Consider the following 26,718-nt stretch of genomic DNA (forward strand, 5'->3'; position numbering starts at 1 on the left):
AAACTTACCACCATATGGGCCTACACACATACTACACGCACACACACAAACACACAAATTCCCTCCCAAGTGTCAGCGTTGGTGCATTGCTGAGGTGGGCACCCTAACCCTGTTTGTATTCTGCAGTGTCAGAAAACCCCTTTACTGCGGAGGGAAAGAGGGGGAGGGGGGGGGGGCAATTTGTTTCTTGCACGCTTTTACAAGGTGCTTCTTGATCCTACTTTCCACACGGTGTCCGGTGGCAGACACAACGTCGGGAGGCATTAGGGGAATGGATTGGCTTCCCCCCCACCCCCGTGCATAGACCACCGTAGCCCCAGCAGTAGCCTATCTATCAGCGGCGATGGGTTTTCCAGAGAGGCCGAGAAGCCTCTCACCCACCCACCCACCCAACCGCTGAACACGCCAACTCCACTACCCCCTCCCCCAAGCACCGCCCCCCGCCTCCATCCTGTCTCCCCTCACCACACTCTGCAAGTGCGTTAGTATAACCTATCTATTAAGCTGGCAGAGGCCATTGATAATGAGATCCTGCCGGGAGCTATGACTCTCCATCTTAAACACTGCAATTAGTGGAGGAGAGGAAAAACAGCGGCCAGGCATGATCAGAATGCGAGGTGATGCTAGAGAGGGGAAAGGCGCGGGAGATGTAAGCGCACAAACATGGCGTTTGAAAGCTAGGGATGAAAACGTGTGTGTGGTGCAATCCATGATTCAACCCCGCAGTATATTCTTCTATAACCTTGAGTGCAAGACATGGTCAAAAGACGCTAGAAGAACGTAAACATGGCTACTGTATTAATGCTCACATATCAACCAAGTGAAGAAACTAATGTGGAAAAAAAACATTAGCTACTTCACTTGGCCAATTTTTGGAATACTCCGCTCTCAAGTGAGAGCCAGTCTTTTTGTTGATGGCTGCAAGTCTGCATCAAATATTAATCTGATTGATGGTCCCATCAAAAGTGACTTGCATGTCCTTATGAAAAAGCCAGAAGATGCTGTTCCTTTAGTAGCCTGTAACTCAGGGATCATAAACTGGCGGCATGGGCCAAATCCATCCCTACAAAGCTTCCTGTCCAGCCCCCAGAAGTATTTTGAATATATATTGAAAAAAACTTCAAATATTGAAGCAACACCAAAAACAACTATGATGGAAATACAGTAGAACTCCACTTATCCGAAACCAACGGGACCGAAGGTCGTTCGTATCTCTGAAATGTCCGGATGACTGAAACTTATGTTAAAATGCACCAAATTCAATAGGTAGTATACTTGTTTCATATAGACTCATAATAGACCGATACATACCCTTAATTACTTTTGAAAATGCATCAAAATTGCAATCAAATAGCCAACTAAACTCATATAGCCTAGCCTATAATAGACCTAGCTACAGTAGCCTATAATAAAATAACCGAATTTCCACTTGAGTGCGTGCTTTGATCAAATACAGTACTTTATTCTCAAATGAGGCGTACGCTGCATCGATAGGCTACTGGATTCGCAGAACAAAATGGTATAGCTTAAAAATAACCCAACATTAGAACAATTGGAGCAAATGATAATCAATAAATAAATAAATGAAATGACAGACAAGTTGTTGTGTCTTAGGCTATTGTAGCCTAAAAGAAAGTCTCTAAAACAACCGATGTAGGCTAACATGGCCTAGGCTGTAGGCTATTATTTCACAAATACAGTAGGTCTAGTAGGCTAATCTACATGCTCATAAACACGTCTGTGTTCCTGAAGTCCATTAACTGGGAACGAAAAATGACTTGATGCTCCTCTGCTTCAGGTTGCTGACGCGCTTTCTGGCTACCAAGGAATGCAGCTCTCGCGCAGCAGACTCGTTTGCGTTTTGCGCTCGACATTAGAGTTACAAAGAAATGAAACGTGACAGTAGGCTACAGCCTACAGGCAACATGTAGGTCTACATACAGTTCTGTTTTTATTCACAGTAGGATACAGTACTGTAATGAAAATCCCACCAGTAACCAGATAGCAGGCTACCCTTCGAAGGGAACATAATCGGGGCCACGCCCACCTCCACCATATTGAAGGGAGTTCCAATCCGAAGGGCGCAAAAGAACTCCCTTCGAAGAGCCCTTTGTAACGGTCATTTTCGAAGTGAGCAAGCGATGGTCACTTTTGCTCCCTTCGCTCCCATAACTCTTTGCGACTGCGACGTCTCCGGTAAATAATTTATCAACAAATATGGTGGACGTTGGGCGAAAGTAATTTGCAACCTAGCTTAATCGTTTGTGGACATTTGTAGCTAAAAATGTCGATGGAATATATATATATTTTAGCAGACATTGTAGTTACATCATGATTGAACTAGCTATCGTTATTTTTTTTATATGTGTGGTAATTATTCAGTTTGACGAATTTACGATGTAGCTAGCTAACTAGCATTAGCCAAAGTTGGCAGCTGCTGGTCAGCGATGAGGACGGAACTCCAGCCCGGCTGATAACCCTCCATCGCAGGAGGGGAGGGTGCATCAGTCGGCTGTGATCCTTGACAGTACCAGCCTACATTATGTCTGAATACAATCCAACAGCTAATTCCCAATAAAGAATCCCTCCAGTGCACAAGCAACTCCCCAAAAGATAATAATGAGAAGCACAAGCTGGCAAGAGGAAAAATGGAAAAGTTCAAGCATAGTTGTGTATAGCTGAGATATGAATGGGACATCGGATACAAAACAAGCAATAGCCGATCGACTACAGCTGTGTCAAACTCAGCTGCTTAAATAGATGATGCACAATTATTTTGTGAAATTATCTGATGACCCCTGTTTTGGGCTTATAATAGCCTGAGATCAGGACACATCACTTTCCCACTCCGAAAGCTTAGCTTCAGTTAATAAAGGATTCATTCATTAACAATGGTTACTAAACCAGGAAAATACAGAAGTAGTGATCATTGGAGAAAAAGCTGAAAGAGAGAAACTATGTGCACATTTAAAAACTCTGGAAATTGACACCAAATGCCAGGCCGAAAACCTAGGTGTCATACTTGACTCAGATCTTAATTTCGACAACCACATCAAGAATATTACAAAGACTTCTCTTTACCACGTAAGGAACATTGCCAAGGTGCAACCCTTTCTCTCTCAGGCTGACACCGAAAGACTAATGCATGCTTTCATCACAAGCAGGCTGGACTACTGCAATGCTCTACTATCAGGCCCACCAAAGAAGCAATCTCTAAGCTACAAATGATACAGAATTCTGCTGCACGAGTCCTCACTAAGACTAGACGAAGGGCACACATCACACCAGCCTTAAAATCACTACACTGGTTACCTGTCAACTCTAGAATAGACTTTAAAATACTATTACTAGTCTATATATCTCTCCACAGTCACGCACCAGAATACATTTCAGACATGCTTGTTAGGTACATGCCCAACAGACCACTCAGATCCTCAGGTACTGAACTCTTAACAGTTCCAAAAGCCAGGACCAAGAAACACGGAGAGGCAGCTTTTAGTTTCTATGCCCCCAACCTCTGGAACACCCTGCCGGACTGCCTAAGAAGGGCCGAAACAACGGAGGTCTTCAAGCGAGATCTCAAGACGTACCTTTTCGGCCTAGCCTACAATCACTAGCCAGGACCTTGAGACACAGAAAGGCAGCCTCAAACCTACCTGTGAATCCTCTGTATACATTGGTGTATATCCTGCTATGCACTGTATGTATATCAAGTTGTGTACAGAAGCTGGTTGCCATGAAACAGGCTTGTTCTGTTCTGACATCTGTTTTGCTTCAATGGCTCAGTGTGCTACTAACCATTTTCTGACTCCCCTAGTGCCTCTCTCTCTCCCTCCTACCTTCTAACCAGGTCCAGTGGATGCCCCACGGTCACCCGCAGACCACCCTGAGTTCGATAGATACCCCGTGTCAGCTGTGGATGTTGCAGTATTTAGTTAAGACACACACGTGTACACACAGAAACACATCAGTCCACATCCGGCTTAGGCCTGGATCTGGGCCCAGTCCCCCTTCCCCTCACCCTAACCCGGGTCCGTATCCTTTTCCCACCGCCACCCTACCCCCGACCCCTGCCTCTATCTGGGCCCAGGCACACACGCATGCAGACACACACCAGTCTTTGCCATACAGTACCTCTCCCATGATGCTCTTAGCCTTTCTTGCTCTGAAAATTTAATTTAATGTAATTTATTGCTCTATACATGTTCTTAGCCGTTAGACAAATATATTCCAGGAGCTTGCTCCAGGTTGCCTGTTTTAATGTCTGTGTTGCTTTTATGGCTGTGTGCTACTAACCCTGTTCTGCCTTCCCTCTCCCTCCTATCTTCTAACCAGGTCCAGTGGATGCCCCACTGTCACCAGCAGACCACCCTGAGTCCGATAGATACCCCTGTGTCTGCTGTGAATGTCGTAGCATTTAGTTAACACACACACACGTACACACAGGCATACACCAGTCCACTTCCGGCTTTAGGCCTGGACCTGGGCTCAGCGCCCCTTCCCCTCACCCGGGTCCGTATCCTTTTGCTACCCCCACCCTATTCCCGACCCCTGCCTCTACCTGGACCCAGGCACACTCACACACACACAGACATACACCCGTCCTGGGCCCAGATCCTCCTCCCCTCACCCAAACACGGGTCCGTTCCCCATTCCTACCCCCTCCCTACCCCTACCCCTGCCTCTATCTGGGCCCAGGCACTTTCACGCACACACAGACATACACCAGTGTTTGCCATGTCTCTCCTATGATGTTTTTAGCCTCTCTTTCTCTGAAAATGTAATTTAATGTAATTTATTGCTTTATAAATGTTCTTAGCCGGTAGACAAACATACTTCAGGAGCTTGCTCGATCGACTTGTTGAGAGGGGTCAGGGAAGAATTTTTTACAGCTCACTTATCTGGGCCCCGGGTGATACTGTTTTTTTGCTTCCCTCTGGAATATGTAGGGGTGGGTCGTATGCCCACCTCCCTTGTTCTCTGTAAAGAGCATTGTGTTGCCTCTGGGTATGAAATGCGCTATACAAATAAAGCTTTGATTGATTGATTGATTGGTTAGTATAGCTTGTGACAGGCTGTTGACACATGCGACAGCTCTGAAAATGACGTTGAAGGGCATTCCAAACTAGCATTATTTTGACACCCTACTCCCTATGCCCTTCACAGTGCTCACTACAAAGGGAAGACACTTTGTAGGGTGTAGGGCGTAGCGATGAGCCCTTTGGTTTGACATAGCCTAGGACTACAACTAGCTAAATTTGTCCCGATCCAGTGCTAAACAGTAGCTGTAATTTCATTTTATTTTTCCCATGCACAATGCCAGTAGGGTAAATGTTCCTTTCAAGACTCCATAGAATGGAATGGGTTCACAGCGGCTTACTGTCATTGAATAATGAACCCCACAAATAGAAATCTGAGGCTGACACAGCCTACTCACATTTGGTTAAGGGGAGAAATTAAATTTCCCCTCTGACACCAACTTCTTAACATCAGGCTCGACAGCTGTTGAGAAATATCCAGCTTTCAGGGTGGCAATTTTTCTTCCACGGGCCTCTGACTGTTCTGTGTAAGAGGCCTTGCCATTCCTTTGCAACTGCAACCATTTCATTGCAAATGAGGCATAACGGTTTAGCGTTACTGAATGTTGGCAAATTGAATGCATATTTATCAGTTCACATTTAATTAAAACTACAACGATCCACGTCAACTTTCCTCTTCAGGCTCTTTGAGAGTGACATGTTTGCTAGTTTATGGCTTACCAATGCCAACTAAGGGGCCGTTCCAAATTTATGGGAGGGGGTAACTGGAGGAAAACATGCTTTTTAAATTTAGTCCAAGGGAGGGTTACTGTTTTTTAATTAGATTCCAGGGGAGGGTAATCAGTGATGCCGGTAACGTGTTACTTAGTAACGCGTTACTCTAATCTGACTACTTTTTTCAGTAACGAGTAATCTAACATGTTAATATTCCACAACCTCAGGTCAGAGGTTGTGGGGGGCAGGTCAGTGATTGCCAGGCCATCCCCATGCACCCCTCAATGGAGACCATGTGTCTATAGCCCCAGGCCGAGCAGTAGCTGTGGAGGTGTTGTATGGAAGTTGAGGTTAGAAGCAGTAGCAGTGAAAAGCAGTAGGTGTTTGTTATAAGTACTGCTATTACTACACTCAAAAATAGATTAGACCACTCATCATAACTCATAGTTTTATTGAGTTCAATAGCTGAAAGAGGAGAAAAGATATTAATATGAGTTTGCAGCCTGAAAAAGAGTGTCATTCTGAATATTTCTTTGAATAGTGTGTCAAAGAGTGTCATTCTGAATACTTTGTTTGAAAGTTTTTTTGAAAGTCCTCCAGTGACCCCCTTCCATAAATTAGAATGGTGAAGCCATTGGTGGCCCCCTGGCGGCCGGATGCAGTATAGGTCTTAGGAGTTTGTTCACACCAGTGTTGGGCGCACTGAAAATTAGTAATTAGTTAAGTTACTTTCAAAAGAAAGTGAAAATATTAAACAATTATTGTTTTTAATGATTTGACATACTGAAAATCTTTAATTAGTAATAGTTACTTTCACAAGAAAGTGAAAATATTAAACAATTATTGTTTTTAATGATTTGAAAGTCTGGCCCCCACAGTGTCTGCTGAGAAAAAATCTGGCCCTTGGACAAATGTAGTTGATGACCTCTGCTGTAACTCATACTGTGTAACCATGACTTAACTGACCATTCGTTGTGAGGGAGATTCAGGGTAATGCTCGCTTTGATCTCAGCGCCAAAATGGAGGTAGCCCAGCGTTGCCAAGACAACGTAGAGGACAGTCACAAATCCCATCCCGATGTTGAGAGCCACGGGGAACTGCTTCGGATCCTTCATCTGGTTCTCCAGGGGAAGAACCTGTTCCACACAAGAAAACAACGGCACATTTTCAGTGTGAGTGTGTACAGAAATACACAGAAATTATATTTCAGAAAGTATCACATTGAAAATTTGCTTGAGGGTGCAACTATAACAATAAAACTGTTTTTATATATTTTTTTATACAATACAAAACTCTTTGTATTGTATAAAAAAGAACACTTTCAGGTTCCTCTGTAGTGTAGTGGATTAAGCATCCAACTCCCATATGGGAGATCAGGGGTTTGATCCCCGGTTGAGGACGAACTTGTTTGATTCCTAACTTTAGCCACAACCTTTCTTCCTCTCCTCTCTGCCCCCTTTTTTCAGATGGAAAGGAGAGATCCCATGGGAACAAGTTTTTTTTTTTTAAGGAAATGTGCAGTACAGTCTGTTTTGCAGATGAATTAACTGTGTCAAACTGATTGCAGAAACTGGGTGACCAATTAAGTGACCAATTACAAGTCCCATTGATATACTAGACTTAGGCTTCCTGTTATGTTTCTCTGTGTATGCAACTTTGTTTTCTGCTCCTCCTGTTCTCGGTCCCACTCCCAGATTCCTGAGTGGATCAAGTTAAAATTAATATAATTCAAAGCATTTTAATAAATATGAGCATTGTGATTTGTCATTTGTGTTTGTCACTGGATGTTATAGAAGTTATGTAAAATGTGGTTACATGGTGGTGCTGTCAGTTATTGAATTTATGCACAGTAATTGAACATTTGAAATACTCCTGTTTTTAAATTATAACTACAGTATAGGTGTCTAGATGTAATTCTGCATTATATATTAGGCTATACTTTGCATGTATTTACCAGGTAAATGTTTAGTAATTGGGGGACTATGAAAGGAAGGGTTACCCAAAAAAAATTCAGGGTAAGTTAATTTAGCAATATAAATCCATAAGCCTAGGGCCAATGGGTCTAGGATATAGACAAACTACCGGTGGAATGGTGGTGGAGCAATAGCGGGAGCATTTTGGATTACTAGTGGACCGCAGTCCCTGACGCTAATAATCCGCCAGAGGTCTGCTTGCCATTCAATGTGCAAATGCCCAGGAACCTGCCAACGGATTCGTCTGGAGGTCTGCCAGCTCATCCATCGGGGACCCACTGTTGGTCCGCTAGCCTTGTGTTATATTCCACCGGAGGTCCACTAGCTCATCCATCGGGGACTACTGTAGGTCTGATGGCCTTGTGTTATCTGACTTTATCCCTTACCTTTGTCCAGAAACAAAAGTTGAACCAACTGCAGCAAAATAGCTAACGTTACAGGAATCATCAATGTAACTGCTTTAGCCACTGACCGCTACCATTAATGTCAGGGGCGTCATGCAACCCCAAAAACCGAGGGGGCATGAGATGGCGAAGCACGCGCGCAGCAAAATTTTAATGTTTTTTGTGCATTTTTGCAGTTTAAAATCAGGACACAGCACACTACCAGTTGCCACTCAAGCGGTGTGAAATTAAACTTACCGGTAGCGTTCTTTCAAGGACTTTCAAAATAAAAGTAAGGGAAAACAAATCTACTTTTTTTACTCACTTACATTGGTCCGAATGATATACTGTATACTGAAGTAGGAAGTATATTAAATCTGACATACTGAATAGCCTAATATTTGGAGGACCTGTTCATCAGTTAAGGACAACCTTAATCTAAATGTATGCAAGCAGACCATGAAAACATGTTTATCTGAGACGAGGCGAGTGTGGGGCTTCCAGGTCAAGTGTTAATTTGGAAGAAACCAGATCCACCGGGAAAGAGGGTGTTTTGCTTTTTGAAAGAGGTTATGGTGGCTTTTCGAGGTGGTCTACGACATAATTAAAATAATACATTCAGCTCAGTAGAGAAAATAACCATAGCTCCGCATTGTAAAATGTAATGGTAAACAAACAACAGAAATTTAATAAAAAAAAGAAGAAAAAAAAGATATTCTGAGGGAGCATGTGCCCCCTCAAGTTCTATAGGCATGACGCTTCTGTTATGGAAGCTGCTGCTAGTTGTTGTGAGCTCGTGAGCTAACTGCCTATCCTGCTCTAATTGTGCTGGAGTAGCATTGGAAGCATTGGAACTGATGTGTCCAGGCAACATGACCCATCTTAATTTATCAGACATTATTTCATGTAATTTCAATTCACAGCTATTTCAATGGCATCAATACCTCCGTCCTACCAGTCCTGAACAGAAACAAGCGAGTCATGCACATAAGCCAGGCTAGACCTGGCCTGGTTTACCTTTGGCTCCCTGCTTTGTTTCCCCACCTCTGCTTTGCGGCATTCTCTATGAGCCTGCTCTGCTAAGTACTTACTGTGCTTTGGTATATGATTCACTTTAATATCATAGTAGATACTACAGGGATAGCTAACACATAATGGCCTACCATGTAGGCAACTTCTCTGTAACTATTTGTGCACTCTCCTGTTAGTCATGTCTCTCTTATGAAGTACTGTATCTAGCCCATGTTTACTGCTCTGTATATGTTATTAGCCAATAGACAAACATTTTCCAGGAGCTTGCTCGATCATCTCGTTGAGAGAGGTCAGGGAACAATTTTTACAGATCACTTTTCTGGCCCCTGGGTGAAACTTTTTTTTGCTTCGCTCTGGAATATGTAGGGGTGGGACCTACAGTATGCCCACCCTCCCATTGCTCTATGTAAAGCGCATTGTGTTGCCTCTGTGTATGAAATGTGCTATACAAATAAAGTTTGATTTGATTTGACTTCATAGAAAGTGTTACTGAGAATTTCTACTCTCAATTTTCCAGATGAGTTTGTTGAACTGTTTCCCCCGAAAGAGACAAGCAGATGCAGACAAACAAGACTGTCATAAAGACTACTAGAGCAAGATATCATCTGCCTGCCTGCTATGAAATAACATAACGCAGCTAGCTAGGCTAACCAGCCTCGCAGCCACAATCCGTCTGGCACTCACTCACACGCCATCCCAAGTCTCCCACAGTGCCAGCAAGTGGCACAAAGCTCTAGCACAGACACAGCCAGGACTCCAGTGGACTGAGACCCGGTGAAGAGCCACCATGCCAGGGACTCATGCTGCCTCACGCCTCATTACGTGGGAGTGTGGTGGGGCGGAGACGTCAGGGGGTCGGCTGAGCAGACGCCAAGTTCACATTTTGGCAAACAGCGCAACAAGTAGTTGGTGTTAAAGGGATCCACGTTTGCAAAAATAACTTTTTCATGGTTTTTGAATGTACATTTGAGTCTCTGATGGGCCTGCTAACACACAAAGTATGAAGTGAAACAACCCAATTATTTTGTTGTGGTCAGCCAAAATGAAAACATTAGAAAAAAAGTCTGTCAAACCGGATGCTTGTCTCATCATATGTTAGAATAACGTTTGTGGAATGAAATTGGTAGACTTCTAGTTCCTCGAGCGGCCATTAAAAATGATCAAATGTTAAGACAAAATTGAATACCCCTCGGCACTCCTTTAACAAGCTGGTAACAGCGAGTGATGGCCTGGAGGCATGTGTCAAGCCGAACACTGGGAGAACTGCAGGAGAATGGAGAAAGAGAGATGGATGAGAGAGAGAGAGAGAGAGAGAATGAGAGAGAGAGAGAGAGAGAGAGAGAGAGAGAGAGAGAGAATGGCCCGGGGTGAAGGGGGTATGGAGGCGAAGAGAGACATGATGGCAGAGGGAAGTTGAAGTGTAGACAGAGAGAAGTTGATGGCTAATGAGTAAAAACAGCACTTCAAAGACAAAAGAGGTGGAGGAAGGGAGACAGAGGATGAGGAAAAAACAAGAAACAGGTGGGAGCAAGTTGAGCCACAGTCAGACGCCCTAGGAATCAAGTTACAGATGACCAAATTCTAATTATTACACATCAAAAAACACATTTTATCAATACACATGCATGCTCATTTCAATGTTAATTCTCGAGATGTCCAGAGTACTCTCATCTGTTCACCGCCACTCGCCAGCCCCCACCTGTGCTTTGAAAAATGAAGTAGTAACATGAAATAACTCCAAAGCACCACCACCCTGCCCCGCAGTCATCACCGTAATTTTCCTTGCCTAATCGATGCAAGTCATTTTTCCTCAATTAAAGGTTAATTGATGGCAATTTAATAAGTGAGCCGACTAAGGGAGTGAGATGGCTGGGTTGTGAGGAATGGGGAAGTGCCACTAGCCGTCAGCCAATAAAATAATCTGCCCAGGATTATACCCAATCAACTGGTGGGTGAATAGTACCGAATCAATCATGTTGAAGATTATTTCTTATCGCATGTCAACAGAGAAAGTGGTTGCCAATTTCACACTATTGCTCTGCTTAGTTTGAAAAACACTCAAAGCTCCAAATTCAATATACCAAATGGAAAATAAAGGTTAAAAATCAACAGGAATTAGCCACCAATGAAACCTTATTAGCCAATATCAAAATGTCAGCATCATCTAAAGTCGACTCTCTGTTTGAGTAGCAGCACTACTCCAAACCCAGGAGAACCAAAACCAGGCCACGCACCCCAGGTTTAGACTGCAAACTGGGAGAGGCTCTCCCGTTACTGGTGCCATCATTCAAAGATGCCTACTACAACAGCCCTGTCCTGTCGGGTCCTGCCTCGCCTATCTTCCTGTCTGAGTAATGAGACAGTGGATGTGTTCATTCATCACTCTGTTTGGCAGGGGGGTTGATGGGGGTGCTCAGCAGAGAGCACAGTCACCAGGCACTCGTGCAGAAGCTCGTGTCTGAGGCCTATCAGGCTCTTCCCTTCCAGAGGCACACCTTCCAGAGGCGGGACTAAGTTGCAAGCACAATTGGCATGCATACGTACGCGCGCACGCGCACGCACGCACGCACGCACACACACGCACACACGCACACGCACACACAGGTGTTATAGGCAAATAGGGGTGCATAATTTAGGATGAAGACAAGCAATATGATAGAGAGTAGCATGATTGCTGATGCATGTGTATGTGTGCATGCATTATGTAAAATACACGTCATGCATGTCAGTTCTGTGTACAGTATGTGCCCATTAAAATGGTATTACATAGTGATCAAGAGGTGTAGACTGGATATTCAGTAGTGCTTGCTTTGCATACAGTACAAACTACAGTAGTATGTTTGTATGCCCGTGTGTAAGCATGTGTGTGTGTGTGTGTGTACACTTCTCCTCACAACACATACATCTGCATCTACATGTACATGTGGGCCAAAGTTCCAGACTTTCCAAGTCTTAGCCTTGGACCTCGGTGGACTCAGAGAAGAAACCTTAAGGTGGACTGAGTCCACTGCCGAGCATAGCTTCCTCTCAGGCTAGGCACCTGGGATAGTGGAGCTGCTAACACGATAATTGCATTTAAATAAAGGCAGCTCCAGAGATCACCCCCAACAAACATACATAGTGTACATGCACACACACATACACACCCACATACACACGCACACACATATCCTTGTTTCAGACAAGAGGCACCCTTATACAGTAGCATACTTACCAGTTATGAGTTTGCCACAATTGGCATGTTAATTGTGTTTCATAAAGTGAAGCCACACTTTAAACCGTTGCTGAAATATTGTGCTTCATGATTGTGCAAGGAAGTCAGCAGGTAGCTATCTTCCACACTCGCAAGTGTGAAAATCTCAACCTTAAGTATTGTGGATCTATACCAGGATGGTGTAAATGTGGATCTCCCAATAAGGGATCACTCAGCAGACATGATCTCTTAATACAGAAAATGTTAAAGTGTAAAATATTCACTCATTCATTCTCTCTCTCTCTTGGAGACCGGCTCTTTTCACAAAATAGATCTCCGACAGACAAGGAGCCGTATGCTGCTGGTGTTGAGCATTGAGCAAACTCAATGGTCTGAGATACCAGTGACAGCAGTTTTGGGCCACATATTTGCATTGTAAAATCACAGACACATATTTTTGGGAGATTGCCTCCGCTGGTCGAGGGGTGTAGCATGGGCCAACTTAGAACCCATTAAATGTTGAAGCCGATCCGAATCACTAGGAGGATACACATTTTTTTTACTTGGCTGTGCATTATTTTCTTAATTCGCCTTATCTTCGGTCTTCTGCTTAATTTACCATACTGCCCGGTGACTGAGTGGTTAACCCTCTTGTCGCCAAAGTCACAGCTGTGCCTGAGTTAAACAGCCATTTAGTGATATTTACACTCTGAAACCTCGATTTTCCCGCCCCCACTAAATGGCAGACATGTATAACTTTGGTCTTGATTCAGTATGACACCATCTTCCAATGCAATATATTTGAGTTCCCTCTTATATACACGGGGCGTGCCACCGCTATTAAATACCATATATTCTTTAGGACGGCATAATTTAGAAATAGTTTGACCTACAGAGAAGCGTTTATTTTACCTGTAAAAATAGACAAATTGTGCTGTCAAGCTTCGGTTTATCCATGTCTGTGGCCGACTTCTGTATTTACGTCCAACCACAAAGTGCTTTGCCTGGTGCAATATTCCGTCTATCCCTGTGGATATACAACTACTCGAAAATGACAGGCCATAGCTGAGAGTTCGATTGCAAGATACCGTCTAAAGTTGAGTTTTTGCGTCGTGTTTGTAGAAATAACACATCCCACGTACAGTAAAATAATCTCGACAAATCTAGCGACTTTTCCTGGTCATTTGGGAATGATTGAGATGACAAAGCCCTGTGCATTCCGTGGTTCACGTTACAACCGACTTCACCAGAGCTGAGGGTAAGTCTCGTCCTCCTCTCCATGACACAGAGCACTCACTCGGCCAGTCTGACTAGATAGTAGCGTCATATTTCCAGCTCAGACACTGTGGCTGTTTCTCAATTCCAAGTATGCGAAGTTCGGACTTGCGTCCTTGCTAGTCCGGACTTGGGATGTTTGCATCAGAGTATGAACTTCCAAGGACGGGAGGACGCAAGTTCAGTCATTCTGCAATTGGAACAGCAGCATCCTTGTTGACGTCACATTCTCGGCTTGTTTTGTGTGGACACCGGCAGCCGCCATTGCTAGGATTTTGAAAAGCGTTTTAAACTGTTTTAAAGTAAATTTCTTTATATTTTCATCGCTTTTCATGCGGATAATTACCACAACTGAGGTATGTGGCCATTTTATCCAAATAATGTCTGTTTCTACTAGTTTAGATAGATTATTTAGATAGGGCAACACCATTGAAAATGCCTAACAACCGTTCTCTTGATGCAAAAAGATTTCTGGGATATCTGGCTGTCTCAAGTCCACACAAGTCTGCTCCAATGCATCCTCGATAAAATGTGCGGGGCAAGAACACATCCTGGCATTTGATGCGGACTTGGGACTTGCGTACTTTTGAATTGGAACAGTACTTGGGCTCCGACTGATGACGTTTCACAATGACGCAAGTACGGACAAGAACGCATATTGAGAAAGGGCCCATGACCGCTCTGAGCAAGAGCAGCCTGCAAATGAATCACGCGTGCGCAATTTATGACCAATCACAACAATGATTTTGTACAGTTACAGTTAACACAGTATAATATTTATAGATATGTTTTTGTCCTTGTACCCTGCTTCTCTCTCCCGTTTACTATAAATACACACGATGACGGTTCATTCAGTTTTGGATTCAGCGGAGCAGAGCAATTGAGAGAGCAAGTCAGCAGAATTGTCCGATTATTGAGTTGGAAAAACGCCAAATGGCTGCCAGAAGGTTAAATTGTGAGCAGGTTTTGGAGATGATATTTGCAGATCCTGATTCTGAAGGGGAAAATGTACCTTTTGCCTTCGTCGACTAGTGATTACAGTCACGATGATACCTCGCATAGGAATGGCGCAGCTACCCAAAGCTACCCTTTGCGTAGCTAGGGCTAGCATGGAGGCTAGCATGGATATTAGCCATAGCAGAGGTGATGAGAATGGTGCTGGGACTAGCAGTGTGCATTCATTCTACCGTGCTGCTCACACTTCGCCCAACAGGAGGGGAGTTGGCTGGGCTGGTCGTGGTCGCAGTGTCCATAGAAGAGCTGGAGGACGTGGAGGCAGGGAGAGGGAAATAAGTGACAGGGTGGACAGTAGTGATGATTCCATTTTGATGAATAGACGAAGCGGGGCATGGGTACATGTGGCCGTAGTGTGCGTAGGAGAGGTGGTGGACGACGAAATGACAGGGTGGACAGTAAGGTGGAAAGTAGTGAGGATGATTCTAGAAGAGGGGGGGGCAGGGGTAGACGTGGCCGTAGTGTGCGTAGGAGAGGTGGTGGACATGGTAGAGGCAACAGGGGGGACAGGGTTGGAAATGGTGATGCTGGCTGGGTCTTTTTGAGAAATGAGGAGGTACATGAGGAATGGATAAAGCCATTCTATGAGCCCATAGACCAGGGGTAGCCAACCCGCGGCTCGCGAGCCGCATGCGGCTCTTTGCCCGTCAATGTGCGGCTCCTCCATCCATCCCCCCAAAAAAGTTGGCTTGCGGCTCTTCCATCCTTTCATTAAAAAATAAATAAATTAATTCCATAAGAACGTTTCTCTCTCTCTCTAGTTTCGCTGTGCATTTCTTCCCTCCCATTTTAGTTTATTGCCGATTTGTCATAAAATCATGATTCGTTTCGCTGGTGAGGAAGTCGCGTGAGAACCACTTCAAACCAATCATATAGGTAGCAAATCACCTTGGTAACAAAATTATTAGGTGCGTTTACATGGACAGTTTGAATCGGTTTCAAATAGGTTTGGAAGACCAAACCGATTGAAAATATGTCATATAAACACCTCGATCCGACTGAAATGCCCCAACCCGATGAAATTCCAATCGCTTTCAAGGAGGTAGTTTAAACCTTTTTGAAACCGTTTGTCCGTCATGTATACTACCTTGAAACGGATTGATGCTGCGTTCTGCGTTCATTTTGCGCATGTTCCAGACTTGACTAATCAAGGCATGCTCGACAGTTCCGTAGTCAGCTGTTTGTAACCATCGTAACGCAATCAGTCACGGCTGCGTGCGCGTTCGAAAAATTTGTTTCGTTGCCGCATGTAAACATCCAACCAGTTTACTTTGTATCCCATGTACTCTTGAAATCTACCAGATTGAAAAGTATTTGTCATGTGAACGCACCTATTGTAAACAACATAATTTGCTTTGCGTGACGACAAAAGCTAACGTAGCCTAGGCTACTGAACACAACCAAAGAATGGCTGGAAAGAAATGCGCAGCTAAAAGAAAATATGAAGACGAACACAGGACATTTTCGTCCTCATATATATATTTTCAGCCTAACCCAGCCCAGTCCAGCCCAGCCTAACCCAGCCCAGTTCAGCCTAACCCAGCCTAACCCAGTCCAGCCTAACCCAGTCCAGCCCAGCCTAACCCAGCCCAGTCCAGTCCAGCCTAACCCAGCCCAGTCCAAAATATATTGTCAGAAAATATCTTGTTGTATGTATTAATTTTAAATAAATTAACTTTAAATGTATATTTAATGGACAATAATGTTTTTCTTATTTTAGACTGGGGTGCCTTGGGATTTTAAGTACTTATGAAGGGTGCGGTGACTGAAAAAAAGGTTGAGGAACGCTGGTATATATGGTGTGGCTCTGGGTGGTACCAGTGTAATTTTTGTGGCTCTTAGTCTCTGACTGGTTGGCCACCCCTGCCATAGACTATCGTGGTTGCAAAGAGATCAACAATGATTCCGAGCCCTTTGACTTTCTGCCCCTCTTTCTCACTGAGGAAATCCTGGGATCTTATAACGGCAGTAACAAATCGATATGCCCATCAGTTTTTAGGCTCTCATCAACTGAAGGAACATTCTAGATTTCATGAGTGGTATGATGTGACTGTCCCCGAAATGAAAGCCTTCATGTCACTGCATTTGTCCATGGGGCTGGTAGAGAAATCAGAGATTGAGGATTACTGGGCACAATTTTGGCCAACTTCTACACCTGGATTTGGCAAAGTGATGTCTAGGAACAGATTTGAAATCATCCTGTCACTTCTGCATTTTGTAAACAGTGATGAGTATGTTGAGAGGGGACAGCAGGGCCATGACAGACTATTCAAGGTGCGGCCAATAATCAATATGATCATTCCACGTTTTTCAGAGGTCTATGGTCCACACAAAGAACTCTCACTGGATGAGATGACAATAGCTTTCAAGGGAAGGTCCACCTTGAGACAATGTAATCCCAACAAGCCAGACAAATATGGTTACAAAGCATTTGTGTTGAATGAGGCCAACTCAGGCTATGTTCTGCAGTGGTCCATGTACACTGGCCAGAATGTGGATGATGCTGTTGCTGAATTAGGTGCCACACATCTCATCGTTCGTCAGCTGATGGCCCAACACACAGGGAAAGGGCACGAGGTGTACATGGACAGCTACTATACGTCACCGGGCATAGCAGAGGAGCTGGCCAATAATGACACTGGTTTGTGTGGGACGGTAAATAGCAAAAGGCGAGGTATGCCAAGAGACCTGATGAAGACAGTGTTGCCCTTGAGCAAAGTTCGGAAACGAATTCGAACACACAGAGTGGTTTTCGTGACATCAACAGACCTCTGTGTGTGGATAGATACAACTCATTCATCGAGGAAGTAGACACAGCAGATCAGAGGATGAAAACCCCACCACTCCATCTCTTTCCCCACCACTCGAGGAAGTGGTATAGCTGTATATTCAATGCCATTCTGAGCATATGTATGGTCAATGCCCACATCATCTACTGTCGCTCTACACAAGCCACTGAAGGTCTTTGTGCAGGATGTCATCACCACTTTGCTTGAGGGCTTCTCAAAGAGAGAAGGCAAAAAACAGGGAAGGCTTTCAGCAGAGGGGGGGGAAATGCCACTGAGGCTTACAGGACGCCATTGGCTGCGCAATACTGACGATCGCCCAGATTGTGCAGTGTGCTCTGATCGCACCCGCCCTAAAAGCCGTTGTCAGACAAGATACAGGTGCAGTCAGTGTGGGGTGGCTCTGTGTGCTGTGCCTTGCAATGAGAGGTACCACACTCTATAAAAAAAACTATAAACAGTGTCACCTGGATAGATAGGTACACTGGATAGATAGGTACACAGGCCTCTGCGGCTAAGAGACGCCTTCTGTTTACGTGAGTGATGCTACTACTGTATGTGGCATAGTAATTAGTTTGTTTACTACTGTTGGCTTACCATTTACTGTTTTCCTGTTCATTTGATATTTGGATAACAAAACAAATGGACAGAGGTGGGGAAATATGTTGAAATAAGTTCACATTGATTAAAAAATATCCCATATTTCCTAAAAAAATTGCATAATTCAAGATGGCCCCAACCCTATGACATCATAATATGCAAATTAGTTGGATAGATTTAGACCCAACATAAACTTTGGGTCATTCTCAACATTTCTCTCATTTACAGTGAGTCTCTATCTCTAACCACTTTCAAGCCACACTCTTTTGAATCATGTTTGTTTTGTTTTTTTTGACAAAGTAGTATGTGCCCCAATCACTCTATAACAGAAAAATAAGAGTTGTAGAAATTATTGGAAACTCAAGACTGCCATGACATACATGTTCTTTACAAGTGAATGTAAACTTTTGAGCACAACTGTATGTAATGTTACAGTGGAAAGATGTTGCTGATTAGGTGGCCATATACTGTAGACGAATAGTATATGGCTGGATTAGAAATATGCATTATATACTCATTAATGTAAACATCACTGTTATTGACTATTTTCAAATGTAAGAAATACTGTCTTCATTAGTCATAAAACATCAATAAATATCAAATGAGCTTGTCAACAAATGATAAAAGTGGAAGTGGACACATATACTAGACACTATGAACAGCCATGCATAAAGTGAACTGGTCTAAAATAATCTATGCATAGGCTATTGGTTGCAGAACCTCTGCTAAATGATAGGACCTTCCTGTAAGGGAAGGTTGGACGGCCCCACGTTAAAGAGCATATTGCATATGAATTTAAATTTTTGGTCTCATGATTAGGCAAACTTAAAAAATAAAATCTGAAAAAAATCCATCTTTACAGACACCAAGGGCAGAAATATGGTGAAAAAATGTGTCTTTCTAAGCTGCACGCCAAAAATCTATTTAATTAATTAATTAATACATTTTTACATATGTTTTCATATTTCAGCGATGATAAAGCATAGGGGAGTCCCCGACCCTGCAGGCTGTCGCAGCCATGGACGTCTATGGACATGGCGAACTGCTGAATCCAGAATAAGCTATCTGCCATAGCACATACTGTACTGCAGCAAACTTACATTAACTAGAAAAGGCAAATATATCCTGACATTTTTGTTGTGGTAAACCATTCACACAGCTATCCTAATGTGTTTCATCTGAAAGATAGTTAGCCGGCGTAATGCTGTCTTCACATAAGCTAACAGCGTAATGCACACATAACGCAAGCCTAACAACAAATTGTTATGATTTATGAGTTTGAGCTATACTGCCCTACAAAGCCAAAAGACCGTAACTTATTTTTTGTCGAAAATTAGTTTTTCAAGTATCTTGAGTCAATTGTGTTGTTTTTTCAAGAAAATAGTGGATTCACTTTACCTTAACTTCCAAAAGCGCTACAGAAGCCAAGGCAGAAGAACGTAACTTCAGTTACGGTTCTTTGCCATGGCTTCTTGGCACTCTTGAACGTTCGATTTGAGATACGGTAGGCTACTCTGCCTTGGTTTTGCTGTGCATCAACGTGGAGTTAGCCTACTGTTTACTGCGCTCATGTTACGGTTCTATATTTGTATAATATCTGTCACCGAAGCATTTCTGACACACACCTTAGCTATAACTTGAGAAACAACACTGCTCCCATATGCGATCAGAACAATGCAAACAAAGCATTGGAAAGAAGCAATGTAAGTAAGTGATCGTAAATCATAAGCAATTAATTATTTTTTTGAATTTGAATTTGAATTTTTTGTCAGCTCGACAGCGAAACAAACTTGGCGGACTGTGATAGCCCAACAGTGTGAGAAACTTTCTAGGACAGGCGCGAGTGCGAGTGAGACATCTCCTAGCCTAATCATACACACGCACGCACGCAATATGCATGTTCAGCACAAATGATTCACAATTAGGCCTAAGTAAAAATAAACATTGCCTACCTTTTCTTTAACCTGATCAAATATATTGCTAACGCCGACAAATTATATCCACAGCTGTTTTGAGTAGCCTACGGTGCATTCAAAACGTTAAATCCATTATTCTTTCTTGACAGGCTGACAGGTTATCCTACTGACATTAATCCAAACGCGAGTCTGAGTCCACTATCCTTTCGTTGGTTGTAATCCTTGCATTCAACATTGTCTAACATTGTTTGCAAAAAGTTATCCTCCACATGTAAGAACGTGTGTTTGTTGACCGAATGGATGTTGATGTTTGTGATGTCAAAAAAACAACAACATCCAATCGCGTTCGCTATGAATTGATATCTCTTTTTTTCTTTCGATCTTCATAATGCTGTGGTCACAGCCATTCTCTGGAATGGTTTCCACAAGGTATTTAACCACCTTTACAGCAGGTTAAATAATTATATATATATATATATATATATATATGTTACGGTCAATGTGAGAAAACTGGGAATGTGAGCTATTCCCGGTTATTGCACCGCGAGGTCGGGGAATGTAGGAGAAACATGTGCGTTTCTCACATCTCCCGGGTAATGTGCACATTCCCCGACCTTGCGGGAGATGTGAGAAATTGGTTAGTATTTCTCACATCTCCCGTACGGTCGGAGATTGTGCACATTAACCGGGAAATGCTTACAATTCCCGACCTTGCGGTAAATCTAGGAAAGCGCAACCGTATGCAAAACTTCTGCGCAGCCGGGTGGTGGGAGAGGGCTTATGTGACGCCTCAAAGGGCGTGCACCATAAGAGGCACCCACGGTAGTTGGGCTAACGTTACTGGCACACACCTGTGAGAAATTCTCTTTTCGTCTGTCTTTCGGCTAGCTAACGTGTAGGGTTCCTTTGGAGGTTCCCACCTTCCTGTTGTTGCAATGTTCCTTTTGCGTTTGTTAACTTGATCACCAGTGTATCCTCCTAATACTACTTACACTGTGTGCAGCATAGGCTATATTACTGTTCAAGGTAGACCACAGACTGTTATTAACTGTAGGGGAGGACCGGGACGAATGAAACACTTTTTGGTTTGATCAGATTTACACAGAAATTAATAAAGATGGAGATTACAACAACAACTTGTCCATGTCCTTTACTAACCTATTAGTTGTAAGTTTCGTTCTGTGGTGTAACAGTTCAATTCAAGACGGCCGAGAACAGAAGATGTGCATTGGTTCTCTTGTCCCTGCCGTGCGGGGCGAGTGAAACAGATGAGTGGGACAAGTGAAACAGTGAGATTGTTTTGCTTATTGTGTTGCGTAGCCTCGCGGCTTGTAGGCTAATTATCTTAACTTTCAACACATGTATAATTAGACCCAATTTAATGTTTCCATTAATGCAATTGATGCTATGTATTCGAAAACCATGGGCAAAATGTCAAGCGCCTCTCGTTCTAAGCGCACGAGCCCTCTCCCACCACCCGGCTGCGCAGAGGTTTTGCATACGGCTGGACTTTACCGCAAGGTCGGGAATTGTAAACATTTCCCGGGAGATGTGAGAAACGCACATGTTTCTCCTACATTCCCCGCGAGGTCGGGGAATGTGCGCAATAACCGGGAAAAGCTCACATTCCCCGTTTTCTCACATTGACCGTAACATATATATATATATATATATATATATATATATATATAATAATTATAATTCATCCAGTGACTAGATCTCCACGACAGTGTGGGCACCCCTGTCATAATATAATAAATATGACCTAATGATGTGCGAGTTTGTAATGCCTTCAAATACACATGAATTCATACTCATTTACATTATATTATACGTATGTTTATATTACATCAAGCCTAATTGTGCCATGATCAGTAGATTGTATGCAGATGGTATCATTATTATCATATACTGATTTTGTATAGTGATCATCAACCAATTGATTGATCAAATGGAAGTTACTGCCTTTTGCCTTGGCATGACTCCGTATTATTTGCAGGCAATGCAAAGGCAGAGTACAGTAACTTCCAAATAAGGGTCAAAGGTCAAGTTTGAACTAATTATTTTTATGTAGATAAATTACTTCATAGAAAAAAAAATAATTGCCAAATTTTCAATATCCTGCCTACAATAGATTTGGCTGGACAGCAAAAAAAACTTTAAAGGACAATGCTCATTTTTGACAACCTGGACCTTATTTACGACATATTATAAGACGTTTGACTCACCAAGATCACTTTGGTGTAGTTCGGAGGCATGTAGAAGAAATGTAAAATCCAGCGCGAGCCAGTATATCCATGTAATGGCGGTGGTGGGGGCACTGAGAATGCAGTTTCTAAAAATCTATTTTCTGCCGCAAAACGGTTGTTTTCATCAATCTGTCTTGATGAATCGCTAGTTGTGCTTACATAGAGCATAACTGTTGTGGTTTTCACATGCCATGATCTTTAGAAACGTCTTTCGAAACGAAATAGCTTCCTCACTTGCTCCAGCACTAATGCGCACAGCGCGCAATCGTTGCTCCAGCACGCTGTGTGTATGCGTGCTGGAGCAAGTGAGGAAGCTATTTCGTGTCTAAAGACGTTTCTAAAGATCATATTACAGAGGCATGTGAAATACCACAACAGGCCTATGCTCTCTATGTAAGCACAAAACATCAACAGCAAGCAGCCTATTCGCCGTTCGCAATCGTTGAACAGTGAGCCAAGTTGTCTGACGAGGGAATAAAATTAACCAGATGTGGTTCCAAGGTTTTTAAACCTCTCTTTTGGGCTGCGTTAGCGTGCGTTAAGTACTGTGTTGGCCTAGGCATTTTCAAAATGATGAGATATAGGCCTACCCCATACAGGCACATACAAATCATCGGATCTTGCCTCCAAAACAATCATAAATCATGCAAAATTGAAGGCCACGTCTTCAGTTAGATTGGCATATGACACAAAACTGGATATGCTCCAGTCATTAACGCCAGCGCTTGAGAGGGAAGTAGCCTATATCAAAACAGATTTGGCCTGCACAGTATCAATAGTATAAACAGTGTTTGTGTAATGATTTTAAGTGTTTTTGTTTTGGAACCTGTAAACATCTAAAATCTAATTCCTACATAATTTTCCTACAAATTGACTCACTGGGGTCTCCAACCTGCAATATGCTCTTTAAGCAAGGAGCTGTTGTCGGTAGCTGCGCCAGCAAATCCGTGATTCCCAATTGGCCCAGTGAAACTCGTGTCGGGCGCCCTCCCCGGTGCTTTTCCGACGGGATTGGTGTGCCGATCGCATCCCCACCGGATAATTATACTGTCACAGTGACTGAGGGAACCCATATGGCTGTGGATCGCTCCGATAGGGAGAGGGAGAGGGAGGAGGAGGAGGAGGAGGAGAGAGCTCTGAGAAAAGGCTAAATGGGAGAGTCTAGCTGATAGCTGCTTTCCTTCTTTCTCTTTCTCTCTCTTTCTCGGTTGTTAATTATATCACTCTTTCTCTCGGTTCTCTTTCTAGTTCTCCCACCATGTCTATTTTTTCTATCACTACTTCTCATTTTTAGCTTTCTCTCAGGCTATCTATCCCTATCTAAGCACTTCAACACACCTTCTATATGAGATTGGCTCCCTTCACAGAACAGATCTCCAAGATACAAGATGGCCAGACGCTGCTGGTGTAGAGCAATGAGCAGCAAACCACAAAAACCTAATACCTAGCCCAGAGGAGAGGGGAAATGGGAGTCTAGCTGGTATCGAGAAGGCCTCACTACTTCCATTCTTTATTGTTCTCATTCTCTCTCTCTCTCTCTCTCTCCCCCTCTTTTCATTCTCTTGCTCTTTCTCCCTCTATCTCTCTCACTAGGTCTATTTTTCTCTCACGCTCCCTGTCTTTTTAGTTTGCTTTCACACCATCTATCCCTATCTTTTCTCATTACTCGTTCTCTCTGGGTGCTGGGACAGGGAGAAGATGTTCTTATCCAGCATGCCCAGGTGTTGTCCCCATGACGTGCGTGGGGTGATGATAACCGCTTCTTTCTCCCCTCTCTCTCTTTCTTTCTCTCTCTCTGTGCATCTCTGCCCCTGATAAATAACTGGGATACAGTGAGTGAGTGCTCCTGTGCCCCTCAGTCAATATGCCCTGGTCACAGCCCATACATCATCCCGCCTATGGCGGGCACACACACATACATATGTGCGCGCGTGCGCACACGCGCACACACACACACACACACACACACACACACATACACATACACATACACATACACACACACACACACCTATGTGTATACACTGCCTTATCTCCAGGGCAGCATCCACATCTCCATTCACAGAGTCAGTCATTGAATCATCAGGCCCAACTAGGGGCTGGTTTAGCAAAAGCTTGCAGGAGTAAACATTTTTAACCTTCAACAGAGATTTGCTTTTACTCTGTTCAGAGCTCTCTGTGTCTTCCACAAATCTAACACTAACCTTAAACCAATTACAACAGAAGTTGACTACAAAAAAGAAGTAAACAAATGCGGTGACATCATTGACGGATTATGGGGTGTGTGGGCCCCTGGGCTGGGCATCCGTAGAGGGCCCAACCCTCCTCCCCGCGACAGCCCCCCGCTACGGTCAAAGCATTTTTCTTTAAAATTATTATTGTTATTATTTCCCACCAGGATTTATGCTACAGCATCAAAATCATTGCACTACTTTCGTTTTTTAAAGTAACAACACTATCGGTACAAAACACAAGAAGGTAACAGCCCTGTGACTGCAAGAAAATCTACTGCTTGTGTCAAGTAAACATAAATCATAAATCACCTACAGTACGCAGCCTATGTGTCCAGAAAGCACCTGTAGACATTGTGTCATGCAGGATTTACATGATATATTTACAGCATATTTAGTATTAATATTTGCTTGTAATTGCCTATTATACAACACCAAGAGAAAAAGGAGGATGCGCTAACTGTTTTACAATATTTTTGGTTGCTAACAAGATACTGAATAAACGTTGCCTCTTGGCTTGACATAATGGTAACAAGGTAATCAGGTGTTCTCCTACAAACTTGATATTGTCATATCACCAAACAACTAAGCTCAGGCCGGCTAAGCAAGTTAAACAAATTGATGGAGACAGGCACTAATGGAGGGATGTTTTAAGAAGAGTTGTGGCCGTGATACAATTTTTAGGGGAGAGAGGACTTGCTTTCAGGGGGGATGATGAGCTACCGGGGTTCACATCACAATGGAAATTTTATGGGCATCCTAGAGCTATTGGCAAAGTTTGATCCATTCTAAGCTGAACACTTTATTGCTATGGTGGACAGTCTGGGGCTGGACCCGTCAACGCTGTAGACAGCTTGGAGACATTGTGCACAACTGAGAGAGGTCAGAGGGCTTTTTAGGAGGGCTAGGAGCACTAGAGTCCTCTGACTACCAGGGCCCCCTGCCCTCCTATAAAGCCCTCTGACTACCAACACCCCCGGCCCTCCTATAGGGCCCTATGACTACCAGGGCCCCCAGCCCTCCTATAAAGCCCTCTGGGGGCACCTGGCCCTCTACAGGACCCTCATACTACCAGGGCCACAATCTCAGGCACTCTGACTAGAATATGCCCCCGGACCTTCAACTACCCGTGTGGCTGGGGGTCCTAGTAGTCAGAGGGCTCTATAGAGAGCCAGGGGCCCTGGTTGTCAGAGGGCCCTATAGAATGCACATAAAAAAAATAAAAAATAAAGATTGTTGATGGGCTTCGCGAACTGCCGCGAAAAGCCCGGGGCCTCTGGTAGTCGGCCACATTAGCCCGGTCTGTAATCCATCTCTGGGTGACAGTTGTGGGGCGAGACTTACCACTCCGATGCCTTCGAAGGCGAAGATGGCTGTTCCGAAGAAGAAGGGGAATTTAGCCAAAGGGGAGGTGAGGGGAAGTCGCTGAATGTCTCCTAAATCCTGTCAGAGTGTGTGAGAGAGAGAGAGAGACAGAGAGGGAAGACAATAGAGAGGTACACATGTTTAGGACAACAGGGGCACTGTGTGATTTAGAGCTATAGCTAGCTAGCTATAGCTGAATGTGTTCAACCACACATGACACAGTGAGACTACCGAGGGGATCAGAGCTGTCTAGATCAGCCTTGAGAGAATCCGTCAAAAATCCTCAGAATCCTTAGTATTTTGTCCTCCAAAACATAATCAGTGGATGGTTAAATCGATTATGATAGCACATAATGTGAGATTTATCACTAAGAGTGTATTAAGTAGCTGAAACCGGACCAAACACAAGATCCAACCACCAAGCTACAGCCAAACTACCACCAGGCAAGGCTTCCAGCCAAGCTACCACCAGGCTCGGCTACCAGCCAAGTTACAAGGCAAAATACCACCAGGCCCAGCTACCAGCCAAGCTATCACCAGGCCAGGCTACCAGCCAAGCTACGGTACCACAAGGTATTGAATGATGACATCTCTCAAGAATACTACGAACTTGCCTGAAGCTGAACCTGATCTTGAAACTATGGACACTCTCAAAGAAATGCTGGATCAACAAAAGAGTCGTTATGAGGAGGTGTTCAAAAGAGAGGAGGTGTCTTTTAGGGGCTTCACACAAATGATCCTTGAGTCAACCAACAAAAGGATTCATGAAATTGTGAGAGAGTTCCAGGACATGTGCAGTAGTCTGAAATACTCTCAGAAAGACATTGATGAAATAAAAGCAGCACAAGCTGTGGATAAAAATGCTCTTAAGGACTTAGACAAAGTGGTGAAATAACTTCACTCCACTCCAGTCTGATGCCATTCTTGAGCAACTGGATTATCTGGAGA

At 43.6% G+C, this 26,718-nt stretch overlaps 1 protein-coding gene across 1 annotated transcript in view; it reads right to left on the reverse strand.

Moving 5' to 3' along the window:
* slc36a4 (solute carrier family 36 member 4) overlaps nucleotides 1–26,718 on the reverse strand; it is a gene marked incomplete at its 3' end in the record, with an annotated part of 207,266 nt that overhangs the window by 122,209 nt on the left and 58,339 nt on the right. The window contains exons 9-10 of the mRNA XM_084436094.1: nucleotides 25,750–25,848; nucleotides 6,720–6,889 (exon numbers count right to left, since the gene is read on the reverse strand). Coding sequence (XP_084292220.1) covers nucleotides 6,720–6,889; nucleotides 25,750–25,848 — 269 coding nt within the window. The remainder of the gene's footprint in view (nucleotides 1–6,719; nucleotides 6,890–25,749; nucleotides 25,849–26,718) is intronic.

Source organism: Borostomias antarcticus (assembly GCF_949987555.1).
Source record: "Borostomias antarcticus genome assembly, chromosome: 1".
In the NCBI taxonomy this organism is placed as follows: domain Eukaryota; kingdom Metazoa; phylum Chordata; class Actinopteri; order Stomiiformes; family Stomiidae; genus Borostomias; species Borostomias antarcticus.